Source organism: Scyliorhinus canicula, chromosome 1 (genome assembly GCF_902713615.1).
Source record: "Scyliorhinus canicula chromosome 1, sScyCan1.1, whole genome shotgun sequence".
Classification (NCBI taxonomy): Eukaryota; Metazoa; Chordata; class Chondrichthyes; order Carcharhiniformes; family Scyliorhinidae; genus Scyliorhinus; species Scyliorhinus canicula.
In genome coordinates this window covers 5412320-5434164 of record NC_052146.1, presented here as the reverse complement: position 1 = coordinate 5434164, position 21845 = coordinate 5412320, and the positions used below count along the sequence as shown (strand labels likewise).

At 48.8% G+C, this 21845-nt stretch overlaps 1 protein-coding gene across 3 annotated transcripts in view; it reads right to left on the bottom strand.

The window, feature by feature from the left end:
* LOC119969233 (splicing factor SWAP) overlaps window positions 1-21845 on the bottom strand; it is a 152004-nt gene that overhangs the window by 77574 nt on the left and 52585 nt on the right. For all 3 annotated transcript variants that reach the window (XM_038802691.1, XM_038802600.1, XM_038802783.1), the window contains exons 11-12: window positions 17796-17967; window positions 16965-17177 (exon numbers count right to left, since the gene is read on the bottom strand). In XM_038802691.1, coding sequence (XP_038658619.1) covers window positions 16965-17177; window positions 17796-17967 — 385 coding nt within the window. The remainder of the gene's footprint in view (window positions 1-16964; window positions 17178-17795; window positions 17968-21845) is intronic.

Here is a 21845-nt window from a genome sequence, read left to right as displayed (position 1 = left end):
GGGCAGGAGTGGAAGATCCCGCTGGCGGGAATTGCCATAAAATTCCGCTCATGAGCACCAGCATGTTGACGAGACAAAGAACCTATGCTCACCCCTATCCCAGTAATCCAGTGGTTCTACCTGCATGTCATTATTGCATCTGTTCCCTCTGTATGAAATGTTTCGGGCATAAAAAATGACTTTAGCATGCGTAAATGTCTCCACAGATAGAATTGCTGCAAAAACAATCCTTTACAACAGCCCCCAGGACATTTTACTGGATAATCAATGGTAGTAGTGGGAGTGAAAATTGTATAGAGAGGGGGACTTTAGTCAATCAGGCCTCCCACACAAAGCACATTCCAACTTTTAGAAGTTCAAATCATTTGTTACAATTTGTCTTGAAAGTGAAATTAATTTAACCCTCATTATAATAAGCCATTCAACCGCATAAGGTTTTGAGGCTCAGTGGGTTGTAATCCGTCTGAGTTGAAAGGTTGTTACTTCAATTCCCACTTCAGAGATTTGGCCATTATCGCAGTACCAAGCGACTGCTGCAATGTCAAAAGTGCCATCTTTCAGACAAGACGTTAAACCAAGGCTCTCAATTATTTCCAAGTGGCACCATTTGGAAGAAACGCATGGGCGATCTCCCCGGTAATCTGGAGAATATTCATCCCTAAATCAGCATCACAAAAACAGATTAGCTGGTCATCATCACTTTGCTAATTGCAGGGGTTCGCTGTGTGCAAAATGACCGTGGAGGAGTTGTTGTTTATCCTTACCGATTGTGGTCTATGGGTCAGGAGGTCGAGGATCCAGCTGCAGAGGGAGGCGTCAAGTCCTAGGTTTTGGAGCTTTGATGCGAGCTTGGTTGGAATTATGATGTTGAAGGCTGAGCTGTAGTCAATGATTAGGAGTCTAACATAGGAGTCCTTGTTGTCGAGATGCTCGAGGGATGAGTGTAGGCTCAGGGAGATGGCGTCAGCTGTGGACTGGTTGTGGCGGTATGAGTGGATCAAGGCATTCTGGGTGTATGGCGTTGAGGTGTCTCATGACCAACCTCTCGAAGCACTTCATGATGAAATATGTCAAGGCCACCAGATGGTAGTCATTGAGGCACGTTGCCTGGTTCTTCTTTGGCACCGGTATGATGGTGGTTTTCTTGAAGCAGGTGGGAAACTTGGAACGGAGTAGGGAGAGGTTGAAGATGTCCGCAAACACACCCGCTAGTTGGTCCTCAGAGGATTAGAGTACATGACCAGGGGCTCCGTTGCTTTCCAAGGGTCCACTTTCAGGACGGCCGTTCTGACTTTGGAAGCTGTGACGGTAGATATGGGTGCGTCCGAGGCTGCTGGGGCAGTTAACAACGGTTTGATGATTTCCTGCTCGAACCGAGCATAGAATGCATTAGGTCCATCGGGGAGGGGGTGAGCTGCTGCCGTAGATTCAACTCGGCTTTGCTTTGTAGCCCATTATGCTGTTTAAGCCTTGCCACAACCACTGAGAGTCCGTATCATTCGTCTGTGACTCTAGCTTGGTCTGGTATTGTCTCATGGCATCCTTAATGTCTTTGCGGAGGGCGTACCTGAATTTCTTGTATACGTCAGGATCATCTATCTTGAATGCCTCAGACCTCGCCTTCAGTAGGGAGCGACTCTCCCGATTAAACCATGGTTTCCGGTTGGGGAACGTACGTGCTACCTTCTTTGGCCTTCTTTTGATTCCATGGATGCTGCGTCTTGACTTGCTAGATCTGTTTGAAATCTATACCATTTAACGGTGGTTGTGCCACAACACAATGGAGGATAGCCTCATTGTGAAGACTGGACTTCATTTCCACAATGACTGTGTGGTGGTCACTGTTGTCAATACTATCATGGACAGATGCATCTGTGGCTCGCAGGTGAGGACGAGGTCATGTAGATTTCTCACATTTGTTGATCCAGTCTAGCAGCTATGCCCTTGAGGAACCCACCAGCTCGGTCAGTAGTGCTGCTACAGAGCCACTCTTGGTGTTTGACATTGTGGTCCCCCAACCAAATACATTTTGTGCCCTTGGCACTCTCGGTGCTTCCTCCAAATAGTGCTCAACACGGTGGAGAGAGGGGTATGTGGTAATCAGCAGGAGATTTCCTTGATCATGTTTAACCTGAAGCCATGAGACATCAGTGGTCCAGAACTGATGTTGACGACTACTTGAGCAACTCCCTCTCGACTGCATACCACTGTGCCTCCACCTCTGTCCTGCCAGTAGGACAGGAAGGAAGGTATGATTCTGTGAGAATGACTTTGTCAGGCTGTTGCTCGGCTAGCCTGTGAGACAGCTCTCCCAATTTTGTCACAAGCCCCAGGTGCTAGTGATAACAACTTTAGAAGGGTCATTGTCATTTCTGATACCTTTGTCAATCTGTAGCAGTTGGAGACAACTGAGTGGCTTGCTAGGTCATTTCAGAGGGAATATATGAGTCAATCACATTGCTGTGGGTCTGGAGTCACACGTGGGCCAGACCAGGTAGAAATGGCCGATTTCCTTTCCCAAATACCATTAGTTACAGCAATGGTTTCAGGGGGCTCATGACTTTTAATTCCAGATTTTAACTGAATTCAGCTTCCCCCATCTGCTGTGTGGGATGGATACTTGGGTCCCCAGAGCATTACCCTGGGTCTCTGATTACTAGTCCAGTGACAATACCACTACACCATCGCCTCCACTGGATTAAATGGGCTTTTTAAATGGGGGGACAGAGATGATTAGGGAGCGAATTACAGAACTTAAGGTCCAGGCAGTTGAAGCAATGGGAGCTAAGTTATTAAAATCGGGGATGCTCAAGATGCCAGAATTGGAGGAGGGCAGAGAACAAAGAACAATACACCACAGGAAAAGGCCCTTCGGCCCTTCAAGCCTGCGCCGACTCTGGAACCTGCCTAAACTAAAACCATATGCACTTACGGAGTCCGCATCCTTCCATTCCCACCCTATTCATATATTTGTCTAGATGCCCTTAAATGCCACTTTGCACCTGTTCTCCCCACCTCCCCAGGCAGCGAGTTCCATATGTTTACCACCCTCTGTGTAAATAACGTGCCTCGCACATCAGTTCTAAACTTTTCCCCAGGCACTTTAAACCTATGTCCCCTCGTACTCGACTCTTCTACCCTAGGAAAGAGCATCTGACTTTCCACTCTGTCCATGCTGCTCAATCTTGTAGACCTCTATCAGGTCACCTCTCAACCTTCGTTGTTGCAGTGAGAACAGACCAAGTTATCTAACCTCTCCTCATAGCTAATGCCCTCCATATCAGGCCACATCCTAATAAACCGCCTTCTCCAAAGCATCCACATCCTTTTGGTAGTGTGGCGACCAGAATTGTACAAAATATTCCAAATGAGGCCTAACTAAGCTCCTGCACAGCTGCAACATGACTTGCCAATTGTTATATTCAATGCCCCGACCGATGACGGCCAGCATGCTGTATGCCTTCTTTTTTTTAAAAATAATTTTTATTCAAATTTTTCAACAATAAATTTTCTCCCAACAATAAAGTAAACAAGGCGTAGAAATAAACAGAAAGAAGGACCCCCCACCTCCAATACAAGGCAATAAATTAACAATACAAAAAAGAAGAAAATAGCAAACACACCGTCGCCAAAAACAACCCCCCTTGACAGCCCCCTAAACCCCCCCCCCACCGGGTTGCTGCTGAGATCGACCACCCTCCAACCCTCCGCCAGAAAATCGAGAAAGGGCTGCCACCGCCGGAAGAATCCTTGTACCGACCCCCTCAGGGCAAACTTGACCTTCTCCAGCCTGATGAACAAGGCCATGTCATTAATCCAGGCCTCCGGGCTCGGGGGCTTTGCGTCCCTCCACTGTAAGAGAATCCTACGCCGGGCTACTAGAGACGCAAAGGCCAGGGTGCCGGCCTCTCTCGCCTCCTGCACTCCTGGCTCCGATGCTACCCCAAAGATCGCGAGCCCCCAGCCCGGCTCCACCCCGGAACCGACCACCTTGGACAAGTCCCCAACACCCCCTTTCAAAACCCCTCCAACGCCGGACACGCCCAGAACATGTGGGTGTGGTTCACCGGGCCTCCTGAACACCTCCAACACCTGTCCTCCCCCCTCCAAAGAACCGGCTCATTCTGGCCCCCGTCATGTGCGCCCTATGCAGCACCTTCAGCTGAATTAAGCTGAGCCGTGCACAAGAAGAGGACGAGTTCACCCTCCCCAGGGCGTCCGCCCACGTCCCATCGTCGACCACCTCCCCTAGCTCCTCCTCCCACATTCGCTTTCAGCTCTTCCACCGAGGCCTCCTCCTCCTCCTGCATCACCTGATAAATTGCCAGATCTTACTCTCACCGACCCACGTCCCCTCCCGAGAGCACCCTGTCCTGCCCTCCCTAGGCGGCAGTAGCGGAAACTCCACCACCTGCCGCTTGACAAACGCCCTAATCTGCATATACCTGAAAGCATTCCCTGGGGGGAGGCCCCACTTCCCCTCCAACTCCTCTAAAGTCGCAAACTTCCCATCGAGGAAAAGGTCCCCCATCCGCCTGATGCCTGCCTTATGCCAACTCAAAAACCCACCATCTTTTCTCCCTGGTGCAAACCGGTGATTACCCCGTAACGGGGCCCACACTGAGGCCGTCACTTCTCCCCTATGCCGCCTCTACTGCTCCCAAATTTTGAGGGAAGCCACCACTACCGGACTCGTAGAGTACCTTGCCGGGGGGAGTGGGAGCGGGACCGTCACCAATGCCTCCAAACTCGTACCCATACAGGACGCCACCTCCAACCTCTTCCATGCAGCACCCTCCCCCTCCATCACCCACCTACGAATCATTGCCACGTTCGCAGCCCAGTAATACCCACACAAGTTGGGCAACGCCAAGCCGCCTACCTCCCTGCCTCGCTCCAGGAAAACCCTCCTCACTCTCGGGGTCTTCCGCGCCCACACGAACCCCAGAATACTCTTATTAACCCTCTTAAAAAAGGCCTTCAGAATCAATATGGGGAGGCACTGTAAAAGAAACAAAAACCTCGGGTGCACCGTCATCTTAACTGACTGGACCCTACCCGCCAAAGAGAGTGGCAGCGCATCCCACCTCCTGAACTCCTTCATCTGTTCCACCAGCCTCGAAAAGTTTAGCCTATGCAAGGCCCCCCAGCTCCTAGCTATCTGGACCCCTAAAACTCCTCTCCGCCCTCTTCAACGGGAGCTCTCCTATCTCCCTCTCCTGTCACCCAGGTGCAGCACAAACAGCTCACTCTTCCCCACATTGAGCTTATAGCCCGAAAAATCCCCAAACTCCCCAAGTATCTTCAACACCTCTGGCATTCCCCCCCCCTCCCCCCGCCGGATCCGCGATGTACAACAGCAAATCATCTGCGTACAGCGACAACCGGTGCCGCTCCCAACCCCCTGCACAATCCCCCTCCAGTTCTTCGAATGCCTCAGCGGCATGGCCAAGGGCTCACTCGCTAACGCGAAGAGCAGGGGAGACAAGGGGCACCCCTGCCTCATCCTCCGGGACAGCTGAAAGTCCTCCGACCTCCTCCCATTCGTCACCACACTCGCTACCGGGGAGCTATACAGCAGCCTCACCCAGCTAACGAATCCCTCACCAAACCCAAAACTCCTCAGCACTTCCCACAGGTAGCTCCACTCCACCCTGTCAAAAGCTTTCTCCGCATCCAGCGATGCTACTATTTCCGCCTCCCCATCCGCCGACGCCATCATCATAACATTAAGAAGCCGCCGTACATTGACATTCAGCTGCCTCCCCTTCAAAAACCCCGTTTGGTCCTCATGGATAACCATCGGGACCACATCTTCCACCCTCCTGGACAGTATCTTAGCCAACAACTTTGCGTCCACGTTGAGGAGCGAAATCGGCCTGCAAGACCCACACTGGAGGGGGTCCTTATCCCGCTTCAGCATCAGTGAGATTATTGCTCTAGACATCGTCGGGGGCAGAGCCCCCCCTCTTCCCTCGCCTCATTCAGGGTCCTCACTAGCAGCGGGCCCAGCAGATCTGAAAACGTCTTATAAAACTCCACCGGGAACCAGTCAGGTCCCGGTGCTTTCCCTGTCTGCATGCTCCCCAGCGCCTCCATCAGCTCCTCCAACTCGATTGGGGCCCCCAGACCCTCCACCAACTCATCCTCTACTCTTGGGAACTCCAGCTTATCCAGAAAGCGGTCCATCCCGCCCACCTCCCTAGGGGGCACTGCCCGGGGTGGAAGATGTGGTCCCGATGGTTTCAGCTGTCCCGGAGGATGAGGCAGGGGTGCCCCTTGTCTCCCCTGCTCTTCGCGTTAGCGATTGAGCCCCTCGTAAAAGGATCTGAACACCCCGTTAATGTCCCTGCCACTCCGCACCAAGTTCCCTCCTGCATCTGTGACTCCCCCTATCTCTTTCGCTGCCTCCCACTTCGGGAGCTGGTGGGCCAGCATCTGACTTGCCTTCTCCTCGTACTCATATACCGCCCCCTGCGCCCTCCTCCACTGCGCCTCTGCCTTCCGAGTGGTCAGTAGCACCCTGCTGAGAACAAAAAAGTAAATCCGGGAATAAGCCTTGTGGACATGGGAGAAAAAGGAGAACTCCCTACCTGCCGGCCTCAAAAACCTCCAAGGGTCTACCCCTCCCATCTGATCCATGAACCCCCTCAGCACCGAGGCCACCGCCGGCCTCTTTCCCGTCCTAGACTTCGAACGATCCAGAGCTGGATCCAACACAGTATTAAACTCCCCTCCCAAGATCAAGCACCCCGTCTCCAGTTCCGGGATCCAGCTCAACATTCGCCGCATGAAGCCCGCATTGTCCCAGTTGGGGGCGTACACATTAACCAGAACCACCCACTCCCCTTGAAGCCTACCACTCACCATTACATATCTACCTGCGCTGTCCGCCACCACACTCGACGCAACCAATGACAAGCTCTTGCCAACTAAAATCGCCACCCCTCGATTTTTCGCATCCAGCCCCGAGTGAAACACCTGCCAAACCCAGCCTCTTCTCAGCCTCACCTGATCCGCCACCTTAAGGTGCGTCTCCTGGAGCATAGCCACATCCGCTCCCAGCCCCTTCAGGTGCGCCAAGACCCAGACCGCTTCACTGGTCCATTCAGCCCCCTCACGTTCCATGTGTCCCGCCGAATCGGGGGGGGGGGGGGGGGGGGGGGGGGGGGGGGAGGGGGGGGGGGGGGGGTGTGTGTCCCCCTCCCTCTGCGCCAGTCAGCCATAGCTCTCCCTCGGCTCACCACGTGCCCGCAGAACCCCCCAAGCCCATTCCCCATGGTGGCAGACCCTCACCCCCCAACTTCCCCCTTCACCAGCAGTTCCCCTTCGGTCCCTGCAGCAGCAACCCGGTACCCCCCCTCCCAAAGCTAGGGCCCCCCCATGCTGCGTAACCCCTTCCATTATACTTCCGTAAGTCAGCCGTCTCCTGCTGACCCCAGCTGCTCCCGCCATCCCAACTACCCCCCCCCGATGCAACACAACCACCATTCCCCCCTCCCAGTGCCAGCCCTGCCCACTGTTCATCCAGCGCGGGAAGGAAACCCACGCTTCCATCCCAAACCCCGCCCGCCCCCCGACCCAACACGCGGGAAAAAGACGGGCACATGACCCAGCGGGACCGCGAACAGCTCCCCAACCCTCCACCAGTGAAAAAACGAAAAAGCACCCAAATAAATAAATAACAGCCCCAAAAAGTGAAAAAGCATAACAGCAAAAAGGCAACATCAAACACAGCCAATAAAAACGAAAGGATACCAAGGAGGACCAAGCATCCGGACTATGTACATCATTCCCCAGCCCCCCAGTCTTCAGTTCGAGTCCAACTTCTCTGGCTGGACAAAGGTCCAGGCCTCCTCCGGAGAATCAAAGTAGAGCTGGCGGTCCTTGTAAGTGACCCAGAGGCGAGCCGGCTGTAGCAGGCCAAACTTCACCCCCTTCCTGCGAAGCACACCTTTCGCCCGATTGAAACCAGCCCTTCTCTTCGCCACCTCCGCGCTCCAGTCCTGATAGATCCTGATCTCTGCATTCTCCCACTTGCTGCTCCTTTCCTTTGTCTCCCATCTCAGCACGCACTCACGGTCAACGAAGCAGTGAAAACGGACCAACACCGCCCCAGGCGGCTCGTTCGGCCTGGGTTTCCTCAACAGCACTCGATGGGCACCCTCCAGCTCCAAGGGTCCTTGGAACGACCCCGCGCCCATTAACGAGTTCAGCATCACAGCCACGTAGGCCCCCAAATCCGAACCTTCCAGCCCCTCCGGGAGGCCCAGAATTCGCAGGTTCTTCTGACGGGAGCGGTTCTCCATCTCTTCCATCCATGCCAGCCATTTCTTGTGAAGCGCCCCGTGCGACTCCACCTTCACTGCCAGGCCCAGGAGTTCGTCCTCGCTCTCCGAGGGCTTTTGCCGTAGCTCTCGGATCTCCGCACCCTGAGCCGTCTGAGTCGCCATGAGCTTGTCCAGCGAAGCCTTAAACGGTTCCAGGATCTCAGCCTTCAGCTCTCTCTGAAGCAGCGCTGGAGCAACTCCTGCTGCTCCTGTGCCCACTGCTGCCACGCTGCCGGTTCCCCACCCGCCGCCATCTTGTTTTTCCTGCCTCGCACCTTTCTCTGCTCCAAAGCCGATTTTTTGACCGCTCCGCTCCTGGTCCAGTCCATCCACCGGCAGATAAGCGCAGTGGATGTGTTCCCACCCGGGGAAAAGTCCAACCAGCACCGCTGTGGGCCCTTAAAAGAGCCCAAAAGACCAAAAATAGCGGGAGCTACCGAACGTGCGGCTTAGCACCGCATCACCGCAACCGAAGTCTGCAGTATGCCTTCTTGACCACGATTTACATGCGTTGCCACTTTCAGTGATCAGTGGACATGCCCAGATCTCTCTGCCTGTCAGTACTCACAAGAGTTCTACCATTTATTGTGTAATTCCTATATGCATTGGACCTTCCAAAGCGCATTACCTCACACTAGTTCGGATTAAACTTCATCTGCCACTTCTCTGCCCAACACTCCAACCAGTTTATATCCTGCTGCATCCTCTGACAATCCTCCTCACTATCCGCAACTCCACCAAATTTTGTGTCGCCTGTGAACTTACTAATCAGACCAGCTACATTTTCTTCCAAATCATTTATAGACACCACGAACAACAAAGACCCCAGAACTAATCCCTGTGGAACGCCGCTAGTCACAGCCTTCCATTCAGAAAAGCAGCCTTATACTGCTACCCTCTGTCTTCTGTGCCCAAGCCAGTTCTGTATCCAACTTGCCAGCTCTTCTCTGATCCAATGTGACTCCACCTTTTGTACCAGTCTACCGTGAGGTACCTTGTCAAAGGCTTTACTTAAGTCCATGTATACAACATCGACTGCCTTTCACTAATCTATCATCTTTGTCACTTCCTCGAAAAACTCAATCAAATTAGTGAGGCACGACCTCCCCTTCACAAAACCATGCTGTCCATCACTAATAAACATTTGTTTCCTATCTCTAAGAATCTTTTTCAATAATTTCCCAACCACTGACCTAAGGCTCACCGGCCTATAATTTCCTGGATTATCCTTGCTGCCCTCTTGCTCTTTACATATGTATAAAACACCTTAGAATTTTCCTTAACCCTGTTTGCCAACGACATTTCATGACCCCTTTTAGCCTTCCTAACTCCTACCTTAAGTTCCTTCCTACTTGCTTTATATTCTTCAAGGGCTTCATCCGTCCCAAGCTCTTAAGTCCTTACGAATGCTCCCTTTTCCTTTTTGACAAGGTTCATAGCATCGCTCGTTATCCAGGGTTCCCTATACTTGCCACCCTTATCTTTCTTCCTCACAGGTACATGCTGATCCTGAATTCCAATCAACTGACATCTGAAAGCCTCCCACATGCCGGATGACTTTCCCTCAAACAGCCTTGCCCAGTCAACACTCTGCAGACCCTGCCTAATGCTGTTGTAATTAGCCTTCCCCCAGTCCAACACCTTCACCTGATGACCACTCATGTCCTTTTCCATAAGCAGCTTAAACCTTACAAAATTATGATCATTGCTCCCGAAATGATTTCCGATTGAAACTTCGATCACCTGGCCAGGCTCATTTCCCAGCACCAGGTCTAATATGGCCGCTTACATATTGTTTCAAGAAACCGCCCTGGACGCTCCTTACAAATTCTGCTCCATCCATGCTTCTAACAGTTGGTGTGTCCCAGTCAATATAGAGAAAGTTAAAATCACCCACTACAACAAACCTACTGTTTATGCATCTTTCCAAGATCTGACTGCATATCTGCTCCTCTATCTCCCGCTGGCTGTTAGGAGGTCTGTAGTAACACCCAACATTGTGGCAGCACCCTTCCTATTCCTGAGCTCTACCCAGATTGCCTCACTGCCTGAGCTCTCCAAGGTGTCCTCGCTCAGCACAGCTGTGATATTCTCCTTAACCAATAATGCAACTCCCCCACCCCTTTTGTACCCACCTTTACCCTGCCTGAAGCATCTAAATCCTGGTGTTTAGGTGCTAATCCTGACCGTTTGGGTTATAGGAGGTTACAGAGGTAAGGAGTAGAGGGGCCATGGAGGGACTGGAAAACAAGGATAAATATTACACCATGCATTACCTCTGCAAGGTAGGTTTCTTATTATTTTCTGATTGAATTAATCTTCTGCAACATTTTAGAATTATAGAGTTATGACAACATGGAAAGAGACCATTTCAGCCTGGTGAAATCCAGTCAATAGATCATTAAATGGTTCTTCATGGCTTCCAAACAGAAACTGTTTCTGGCCAAATACATGTAGGACTTGCAAAATAAAATACCAGTCACCCTCAGCATGAACAAATGATCTAATTCAGTGTTTTTCAAACCTTTTTCCCCTGGGTCCTACTTTCACCAGCTGGCCCGATCTTCGTGACTACGCCACGTTGGCTTACCATTAATACAAAAGGGTAATCATGATCTTGGTCCTCATAATCATGGTCCTCATGATCTCACTCCAATCAGGTTCACAGAAGGAGGGGGCAATGCACATATCAGGTATGGACTTCAGCCAATTCCTTTGTGTGTCTTCATCTTTGTGAGAACGGAAAATCCAACATCGCACATGTAGGTCCGTGTGAAGGGCAATAGCAACAAAATGCTCATTTTATTCAGCATTGTACACTCCTGGAAGATGCTACTCAGAATGCTGACAGCGTCATGGGCTTCTGGTATGCTTTTAATGTGCTGTCACAAGTCAGCTACAGCAGCATAGTCTTTACAGTCAGCTGAAAGTTAACCGACTCAAGGGTCTCAACCTCCAAAGGAACGTTTTACCCACCACATCTTTTTCAAAATCTGAAACTTCTCCTCCCATTTGCCAGTATTTCCCTTCATATAACACACATGGGCTTTGCATCCTTATTCGCATTGGTACAATTGACAAAACTGTACCTCAAGAAATCATCTTTATACTGCTTGTTCCTGAGTTGAGCAGAGCCCACAGCTAATACTTTCACAACTCTGTCCTAAAGTGGACTCTCCTTAACAGCTCTCTCCAGCAGATTCAGATGCAGGATCCTGGCCAGTAGGTACTCTGCCGCTTTGTGTCTCTGGCCAGTTCGTGTCTCTGGCTGTCTCTGTCTTGTAGCAAAATGATTCATCTTCACAGCCCTCTTGCCTTGCTTGTTAGAAGCTAGAAAATGGAAGAAGCTCCATTTGTGCCAAAAGCACGTACATGCAAGGCACATGACTTGCTCGCTGTTGCCGCTTATGGTCAGAAGGCTGCACACGGCCTCACAATTATTTGCCAATTGTGTTGGCAGCCGTTGGGTGTTTCGCCTGCGATCGGGACCACCATAGGAATGCCATGACTGCTCACTCTCGACCGTCCCAACACCCCTCCGCACCCGCACCTGAAAAATCATTATCTAATTTTCAACGATTACATGAGAAGCTTAACTGCATTAAGTCAGATTAATAAATAACCAGAGGGAGGGGGACAGGGGAGCACGGTGGAACAAGGGAGCAGTCGTAGGTTTGTAAAGAACTTATGAAATCCTGGTGTGTTGTGTGTTTCTTGTTTAATGCTGTCCTGCTGGCTGGTTTTAAATCACATACTTGTGGTTTTGAACCTAATCCCCCCCGCAAACAGACTGATCTGGCAGATCCCTTGGACTCAGTATGGTCTGTGGCATAGCCCGTGATGTCAGTTGATGGACTTGGCAAGCAGCCAACCAGCTCATTTGAAATCCAGGCCTTGGATCGATTCTTACTTGAGATTTAGTGGAGCTTTTCAGAAACTTCTGGATAAGAAGAAGCAAGCCCGATTTTGTCAATTCTGAGAAAGATCAAGACATTAAACAGCTTTAAAGCACACTCTCTCAGCTCTCTCTCTCTCTGCCAGGCAATTTAAAAGGCTCCCAACCAGACCTGAGGAAGGCACTCTGATTTAAAAGACTGCATTCAGTAGCCAGACCTGTGAAGGGAACTATTGGTTTGAAAGGCTTCAAACAGGCTCCCCTACCAGTTCTGCAATAGTTTAATCGTCTTGTGAGATTGGCTGGGTAAAGCCCAGTCTGAGAACTCTCATCACAACACTGGTTTAGCGGGCTCGTTTAGCACAGGGCTAAATCGTTGGCAGCACGGTTCAATTCCCGTACCAGCCTCCCCGAACAGGCGCCGGAATGTGGCGACTAGGGGCTTTTCACAGTAACTTCATTTGAAGCCGACTTGTGACAATAAGCGATTTTCATTCATTTCATTTCAATACAGCCAGATCTGCTTCATAGAGATCAGTCAAGCAGCTGAGTGGCGGAATGGATGCAAAATCTGCTCCAAACTCTCAGGTAGAAAACTCCGGTAATGCCTCAAGGAGACTGAGAGTCCATCTGGTTTGTTGGCATAATAGAATTCCACAGACTTGAATCTCCTGTGTGAAGACAATTCCCCAGATGAAGACCTACAGTCTGGGAGTTCTAATGGATGGTAATCAAAATCCAAACTCACCGATGGTTTGCAACACCTTGCGTGCTGAAAAGATCGCCACCTGCAAAGACCTCAACCCCAGCAGTGAAGTTCCTCAAATCTCTCAGATCTCTTTCCCAGCCCCTTCACAGTGTGTCTGGGTGGAGGCTGGGAAAGAATTGTTCCATTATATGTTCATCTTTTACTCTTGTTATAAATAAAGTTTGATAATGTTAATGTTTTACTTATAAATCTGCGGCTGGATTCTCTGAGCCTCTCCGGGGGCGGAGAATGGCCGTTAACCCGGAACCGGCACGCACAAACCACGCAGCGCGGATAAGGGGCCATTGACACAGCCCCTCCCCCCCACCCCAACGATTCTCCGCACAAAACTGGCCGAGTTCCCGATGCCGTGGTTCTAACCACCTATCTGCTGTCGGGAACCTCGGGTGGCGGCTGCGGATTGAGTAACTTCAGTCCGTGGCTGCCCTGGGGGGCAGGGGGAGAATCGATCACTGGGCGGGGGATGGCCTCATGGACGGCCATAGGAGCGATCGTGGGTCATGGACCCGCAGGCGCATGCTATTTCGGATGGGGCCTACATGCCGCTCTACGGTCCGAGTCCACCATGTCCCACGAAGCGGCCGCTGTGCACATGCGCGGACTCCCAACCGGAAGTGCAGGGCCCCGTATCTGCAGCCAGAGTTGCAAGGATCAATCCGGGGCCCTGCCAGCCCCCTGCAGGTAGGAGAATCGCTCAGGAGTTTCTTAAGGAAAGTCCAGAGTGAAACGCCAGCATTTGTACGCTGGCGTGGGACATAGCCCCCATTATTGGAGAATCCAGCCCCTGGCATCTGTAATATATTGGAGCAGTCAAAGGTTAAAAATCTCAGGAAAGTACACAAATTATTTAATTCACTCATGTTGGGACTCTGGAGTGTGGGGCTGGAACTGACCGTGCACTCGCCCAGGGTATTGTAGGATCATGGGTAAGAATCGGGGTCAGCAAATGTTCGTATATGTGATTGGGGAGGGGGGAGGGGGATCAGTTCTGTTGTCCCCTCGGTCATAGAATAGCCTTTAATCTGATTTGCATTGCCTGGCTAACTATTGAGCTAAGTATATTGAAACTGTCTGAAGTCTCCAACTCTACCTCAGGGTTGGAGACTTTTCCCCAGATGGTCCAATCGAACAGGGAAATTATCCGTTGGAAGTTTAAACTTCCCAGCAATTCCCACAAAGTCACTGCGTTGGGACCTCTGGAGGTGCTGTAGCATACTTGGGAGTGTATGGTTGGTATCGGACTATCGGGACTGTGGAAGGTCTGGGCCCTTTTCCGGTACAGGTGCCTGCAGTGCTTTTGCGATATTTCATGATTTTATTCATCTTCTGCAAAAAGCCTTTGTTGAGATATCTCCTCATTATTCAATTAAAGTCAGTTCATTGTGCAAAAGTGCAACTGGGAAATAAATGCTGTTTAATTTCTAAAAGATAAATTTAAGATTAGGGCAGATGGCATGAAAGAGATTGGCATTGTCAAATCTCAGTATGTAGGATAATTGTCCTCCGTGTTCTCAATTTGCTTTAGAGACACGTGAAAAGTGGAGTGAGATGGGTCTTGTAAGTATACCTACAGAGATATAGAGCAGCTCAAATCATGGCAGGCTGCCATGATCTTACAGAGTGAGCAAGATCGAGGGGCCAAATAGCCTACTTCTGCTCATATTTCATATGTTCGTAGCATGGCATGTTTAAATTCTTGAAACACCTACAATTAAAAATTGATGTTGCATGCAGCCACATAATCGTAATAACTTCCTATTACAAATTACAATGTCCACATTTACAATGGAAATGGTTGTAAAATTGCCACACTGTAAACACACTCTCTGGCAGCGGAGGTGCGGTGGAGGCACATTTACCGACCAAGAGCATGCAATTACAGGGTGACAGGTTTGCTGAGGTAGTTCCTGTCATAATTACGGACTTAGGAAATTTTAAATCGGAATGTAAAAATAAGGGCTGAATTCCAAGAGGCACTGTTGCAGTAGTATTGTCACTGGACTAGTAATCCAGAGACCCAGTAATGCTCTGGGGACCCAGGTTCAAATCCCACCACGGCAGATGGTGAAATTTGAATTCAATAAAGCTCTGGAATTAAACCACTGTCATAAAATCCCATCTGGTTCACGAATGCCTTCCTTACCTGGTCTGGTCTGCATTTGACTCCAGATCCACACCAATGCGGCCAACTCAAAATTGCCTCAGGGATGGGAAATAAATGCTGGCCCAGCTACATCCCATGAACAAATAAATAAAAAACCTTAAAATGGGAACTGAATTACGCTAAGAAACTACAGGGCACGTATAATGAGGCATATTGACCATTTAACAGCTCCTGCAGTTGTCATGGGGTTTTAGAAAGGTTTTCTTACAAAGAAAAATTAAAACCAGACACATAATACATAATACGCAGCAGTTGCTGGACAAGTAATCCAGAGACCCAGGGTAACTGGGTACTCCTGGGGACCTGGGTTTCAATCCTATCATGTGCCATGAAAGTATTGTCAATTTTTGTAAAGATCCACCTGGTTCACTAATGGCCTTTAGGGAAGGAAGGGGGTGGCTCAGCGGTTAGCACTGCTGCCCCCAGTACCAGGGACCTGGGTTCAATTCTGACCTCGGATGACTGTCTATGTGGAGTTTGCAAGTTCTCCCGGCATGGGTTTCGCCTGGAAGCTCCAGTTTCCTCCCACAGTCTAAAGATACAGTCGAGCAGTACGGTAGCACAGTGGTTAGCACTGTGGCTTCACAGTGCCAGGGTCACAGGTTCGAGTCCCGGCTGGGTCACTGTCTGTGAGGAGTCTGCACCTTTTCCCCGTGTCTGCGTGGGTTTCCTCTGGCTCCATCGGTTTCCTCCCACAAGTCCCAAAAGACGTGCTCTTAGGTGAATTGGACAGTCTGAATTCTCCCTCAGTGAGCCGAACAGGAACCGAATGTGACGACTAGGGGCTTTTCACAGTAACCTCACTGCAATGTAAGCCTACTTGTGACAATAAAGATTATTAATTTAAAATATGCAGGTTAGGTGGGGTTACGGGGATAGGGCGAGGGGGTGGGCCGAGGTGGCATGTTTTTCAGAGGGTCGGTCTAAACTCGATGGGCCGAATTGCCTTCTGCACTGCATGGATCTTATGGAAATCTGCAGTTCTTTCTTGGTCTTGCCTAATCTGACTCCAAGTCCACAGCAATGTTGTGGACCCTTAACCACCCTTAGAAAACCACCTAGTTGCATCATTCTGCTCAAGGGCAATTAGGGATGGGCAACAAATGCTGGCCTGCTCAGCGATGCCCACATCCCATGAATTAATTTTTTTTAAAGCCCATCAAAACGCAGTCACTAAACAGTGCTCCACACTTTCTAACTTTCATACCATTCATCCATTTCAAACGTAAAACACCTAGAAAAGTAGGCTTCCTGAACAACAGTCACAACATTTTATTCTTAACAAAACCTGCTGAGGATTCACCAGCTCTAAAATGGGCATCCACGAGTTCTATGGGCCATCAGCTGCAGAAGATTCCATCACAATCTCAAACTAATTCCTGGCATATTCATCAAGCTCGGGGACCAATCCTGGTTAAGTGAGCAGTGTTCGGGACAATGCTGGGAGCAGCACCAGGTATAGCCACAAATTAGGTGCTGATCTGGTGGAGCTACATCACAGCACTACGCTCAAGCCAAATTGCAGAAGCAGCGTGTCACAGGCAGAGCTAACCGATCACACATCCAACGGTTCAGATTAAAGCTCTGCAGTCTCCTTGATCAACATGGTGTGTTTCATTGTAGCAATGAGAGCAGCCCACAAAGGTAAGTGGGCACACCCAAGTGCAATTAAAATGTAGAAACGTGGAAGGCAGCTAAAGGTCTTTCTAATGACTGTAAACATCCTATTTGATTCAAAAGAACAATTTTCTAATTAAATAAATCTCATTAATTCGCAAATTACGAGCACAAAGACCACAATCATACCTTGCTTGGCCTCAATTTCCTCTGCAGTAAGCTGGGGTCTCCTCTCCTCGGGAGGCACGGAAGAAGCCATTTCTTTGGTTGAATCACTATTGGATGTTTCTTGTGCATCCCGCTCCTCATCACTATCATCGTCAAGTTTTACTCGTTTTTTCTCAAGAGGGAGCATGTCGTTTTCTTTTGCTTTAATAGCAAAACTTATTGGTGCAAAAGAGACTATGCGGAAAATAATGGGAAAATAATTTAAAACATTTCCACGGCCATATCTTTAAAACCTATAAAAGTGATTATTTGAACAATGGTGAAAACTTTTATGTTTCAAAATGCAATATATATTATTCTTAATTATCCAGGGCATTCAGCTCCTTCACAAATCTAATGAACAGTTTTCCTTTGGTGCCCAGAACATTCAATATATCAAACTGCACAACGTCTTTGAGTAAATAGCTTCCAAAGTCAAATACACTCGGCACCATTTTGCTAAGCAATAATGAAGATATCTTGCCCAGAGGACACCAAAGCTTAAACTCGCTTGACTACCTCAACTCCAATGTCTTTACTCTGCATAAAATGTACTCAATATTTTCCAAGTGCAGCAAGTTAAAACTGAATTGAAATAGAGCATTGTGGAAAATGCCTGTTGCGTGCAGCACATCCATCGGCATTAGAATAAAGAGACAGGATAAAGAAACCACTTCAGCATCAACAATGCCTCTCTTTTCACATGCTGACAGATCTGTTCATATACATCTTTGCGGTTGGACTTAAAATTCCACCTCTTGCATTTTCTTGAAATCACAACAAAGAGATATGCTGGCACAGTCCTATTATTACCTTTTATTAGTTTTCCGTCATTATTGGGCTTATCAGTAGAACTGGTGCAGTCTGTTTGGGTTATCATAGCATTTGCTGCACTTGTACTGGTCACTTCCTGCTGTACTTCAAACTGTAAGACATCTGTAGTGCTGCTTTCAGAACACACAAGTGAACTCGATGCAGCAGTCTCCTAGAAAGAGGATAAATTAGCATTAAAGGGCATTCCAATTTTAAAACACTTAAAATCTGGATCTAATGTTTCAGAGGGCTTAGAACAGGAAGACAGCAACCAATGAGGGTGGCCCCCAACTCTCAGGTACATAGAACATAGAACAGTACAGCACAGAACAGGCCCTTCGGCCCTCAATGTTGTGCCGAGCCATGATCACCCTACTCAAACCCACGTATCCACCCTATACCCGTAACCCAACAACCCCCCCTTAACCTTACTTTTATTAGGACACTACGGGCAATTTAGCATGGCCAATCCACCTAACCTGCACATCTTTGGACTGTGGGAGGAAACCGGAGCACCCGGAGGAAACCCACGCAAACAGGGGGAGGACGTGCAGACTCCACACAGACAGTGACCCAGCCGGGAATCGAACCTGGGACCCTGGAGCTGTGAAGCATTTATGCTAACCACCATGCTATCCTGCTGCCCTACATTAATTAAAATGTTTGAACTGCAATGGTTCTCCATCTCATGACCCCTCAACAGCAAAAGATGCATTTGACACATTCGGGCATCACAGTTCAATTCTTTGTGAAAAGACAGCGGAAACCGAATTAAATGACACACTAGTATACAGCCCACAAGCTATGGTAATATGGAAACTCCGTCTATCAGTACTTGTATTTCTTACCTGCCAGCTTGCAAGCTTTGAAAAATGTGTGATTCGGTTATAAATCAGAAAGACGGTGAAAGTTTTCTTTCTTAATTCCTCCAATGGAGGTTGGTGTTGTTGACAGGGCCAGCATTCATTTCCCATTTGTGAACGGCTTTGAGCTGAGTGGCTTGCTAGGCCATTTCAGAAGCTCAGAGGGCAGTTAAGAGTCAACCACCTTGTTGTGGATCTCAATTCACTTCTGAGCCAGATTTCCTTCCATGAAGGAAACAATAACCAGGGGGCATAGATCTATGGTAAAGGGCACGAGAATTGGGAGAGGATTTGAGGAAAAGCTTTTTCACCCAGAGGGTGGTGGGAATCTGGAATTCGCTGCCTGAGGCAAGAACCCTCACAAATGTAGAATGATGTGGAGATGCCGGCGTTGGACTGGGGTGAGCACAGTAAGAAGTCTTACAACACCAGGTTAAAGTCCAACAGGTTTGTTTCAAACACTAGCTTTCGGAGCACTGCTCCTTCCTCAGGTGAGCTGCGCCCCAAAAGCTAGTGATTCGAAACAAACCTGTTGGACTTTAACCTGGTGTTGTAAGACTTCTTACTGTAACATTTAAGAAGCATTTAGATGAGCATTTGAAACGCCACATCATGCAAGATTGCAGATCATGTGCTGGACAATGGGATTAGAATTGATAGAAGCTAGGTGGCCAGCACAGATAAAATGAGCTGATGGGTCTCTTTCTGTGCAGTAAAACTCTGATGACACAATGAACATAAAGTGAACAACAACTGATGATAGTAAACTATTACTGAGACCAGCAATTCCAGGTTTTGTTAACTAATCCACCAGATGCCAAGGTGGGATTGGAACCCATGCTCAAGCATTAGCCTGAGCCTCTGGATTATTAACCCACTGACATATCCACTATGCCACCATCTCCCCAGTGAATACGATGAACATATAGCAACATGTATTTTAATCCTATAGTATAGCCTTCATTCAGGTTCTGGATACTATCATTCTTCCACAGAACGTTAATAGCACAGGCACCACTGATATAGGGATCTAAAGGATAGAAAGAAACATGACAGTTCGGCTCCAACTGGAAACCTGGTCACTTCTGGGAACATATAGGAAGTAAATCAAGACCTCAAAAAGAATGAAGGGGTGATATATTAGATTGGTATGAGGAAAGTAGAGATTGGATAAACCTTAGAATAGAGATGGGCAAGACGGAAGAGTCAATGGGGAGAAACTGTTTCTGCTCGTAAAAGGATCAAAAACAAATGGACACAGATGTAAAGTGATTTACGAAAGAAGCAAATGCGATGGGAGAGAAAACATTTTCTCACAGCAAATGGTTCTGATCTGGAATGCACTCCCTGGAGGTGTGGTAGAGGCAGGTTGAATCGAGGCATTCGAGGGGGCATTAGATGATTTCCTGAATAGAAACAATGTGCAGAGGTGCAGGGAAAGGCAGGGAGAATGGCTCTAAGTCATGGTGCTCATTTGGAGAGCCGGTGCAGACATGATGGGCCAAATGGCCTCCTTCTGCACTGTAACGATTCTGTGAAGAGGTTATGGAATACAGGTGCATGGTTCTGAGAGAGCAAACGAACAGAAACTGTTTCCATTGGAAGGAGAGTTGGTAATAAAAGAAATATAAACTAATCATCAAAGAACCAGAGGCAAAGTGAGAATTTGTTGAAACAAAGCAACTTTTGTTACGATCTGCAATACACTGCCTGCAAGGGCGATGGAAGCAAATTCACTAATAACTTTCAAAAGAGAGTTGGATGTATACTCAAAAGAGGAACAATGCTCTGAGTGCTGAGCTTGTGGCATTTGAGTGCTACAGTGAGAGTTTGGTGACTGAGGGAGTATAAGGGTTCATTTTTATTTAAAGTCTAGTATTTCTTTTATTTAGTTAATTAACTTAAAAGTTGCTGTTTGGTCTATAAGAAGGTGAATTTTGAATCAGCTTTAAACAAGGTTGTACTTGGACTTACTTGCAGCTGGAGCTTGTTAATTAGTTAATTGCATTAGGCCAGTTTTCAGAAGCTAGAGTCACAGTATAAATAGGAGCTAGTTACAGTGCAGACTTTGTTTGCACTGAGTGCTGAGCTTGTGGCATTTGAGTGCTACAGTGAGAGTTTGGTGACTGAGGGAGTGCTGAGCTTGTGGCATTTGAGTGCTACAGTGAGAGTTTGGTGACTGAGGGAGTGCTGAGCTTGTGGCATTTGAGTGCTACAGTGAGAGTTTGGTGACTGAGGGAGTGCTGAGCTTGTGGCATTTGAGTGCTACAGTGAGAGTTTGGTGACTGAGGGAGTTAGGTGAGGAGGGAGTAAGGTGCTCCTTACATTTCATTTCCTATATTTATCAAAGAGCGTGAAGAGAGCCAGGAGTTTAGAGTACAGCTGACTGGAAGTAGAGTCGGAGGGCGGAGGTCCAGTTGGTCCACGGGGCAGCTAATTTTGTAAAGTAAGAGGGGATTGAGGCTAGGGCAGTTGCATGCTCCTCCTGTAGGATGTGGGTGGTGAGGGATACCACTGGTGTCCCCGCTGACTATACCTGCGGGAAGTGCACCCAACTCCAGCTCCTCAGAGACCGTGTTAAGGTACTGGAGCTGGAGCTGGATGAACTTCGGATCATGCGGGAGGCAGAGGGGGTTATAGAGAAGAGTTACAGGGAGGTAGCCACACCAAAGGTACTGGACAAGAGTAGCTGGGTTACAGTCAGGGGAAAGAAAACTAACAGGCAGACAGTGCAGGGATCCCTCGTGGCCGTTCCCCTTCAAAACAAGTATACCGTTTTGGATGCTGTTGGGGGGGATGACCTACCGGGGGAAGGCCCCAGCGGCCAGATCTCTGGCACTGAGTCTGGCTCTGGGGCTCAGAAGGGAAGGGGGGAGCATAGAAAAGCAATAGTAATAGGAGATTCAATGGTTAGGGGAATAGATAGGAGATTCTGTGGTCGCGAGCGAGACTCCCGAAAGGTATGTTGCCTCCCGGGTGCCAGGGCCAGGGATGTCTCTGATCGTGTCTTCAGGATCCTGAAGGGGGAGGGTGAGCAGCCAGAAGTCGTGGTGCACATTGGTACCAACGATGTAGGTAGGAAAAAGGGCGTGGAGGTAATAAACAAGTTTAGGGAGTTAGGCTGGAAGTTAAAGGCCAGGACAGACAGAGTTGTCATCTCTGGTTTGTTGCCGGTGCCACGTGATAG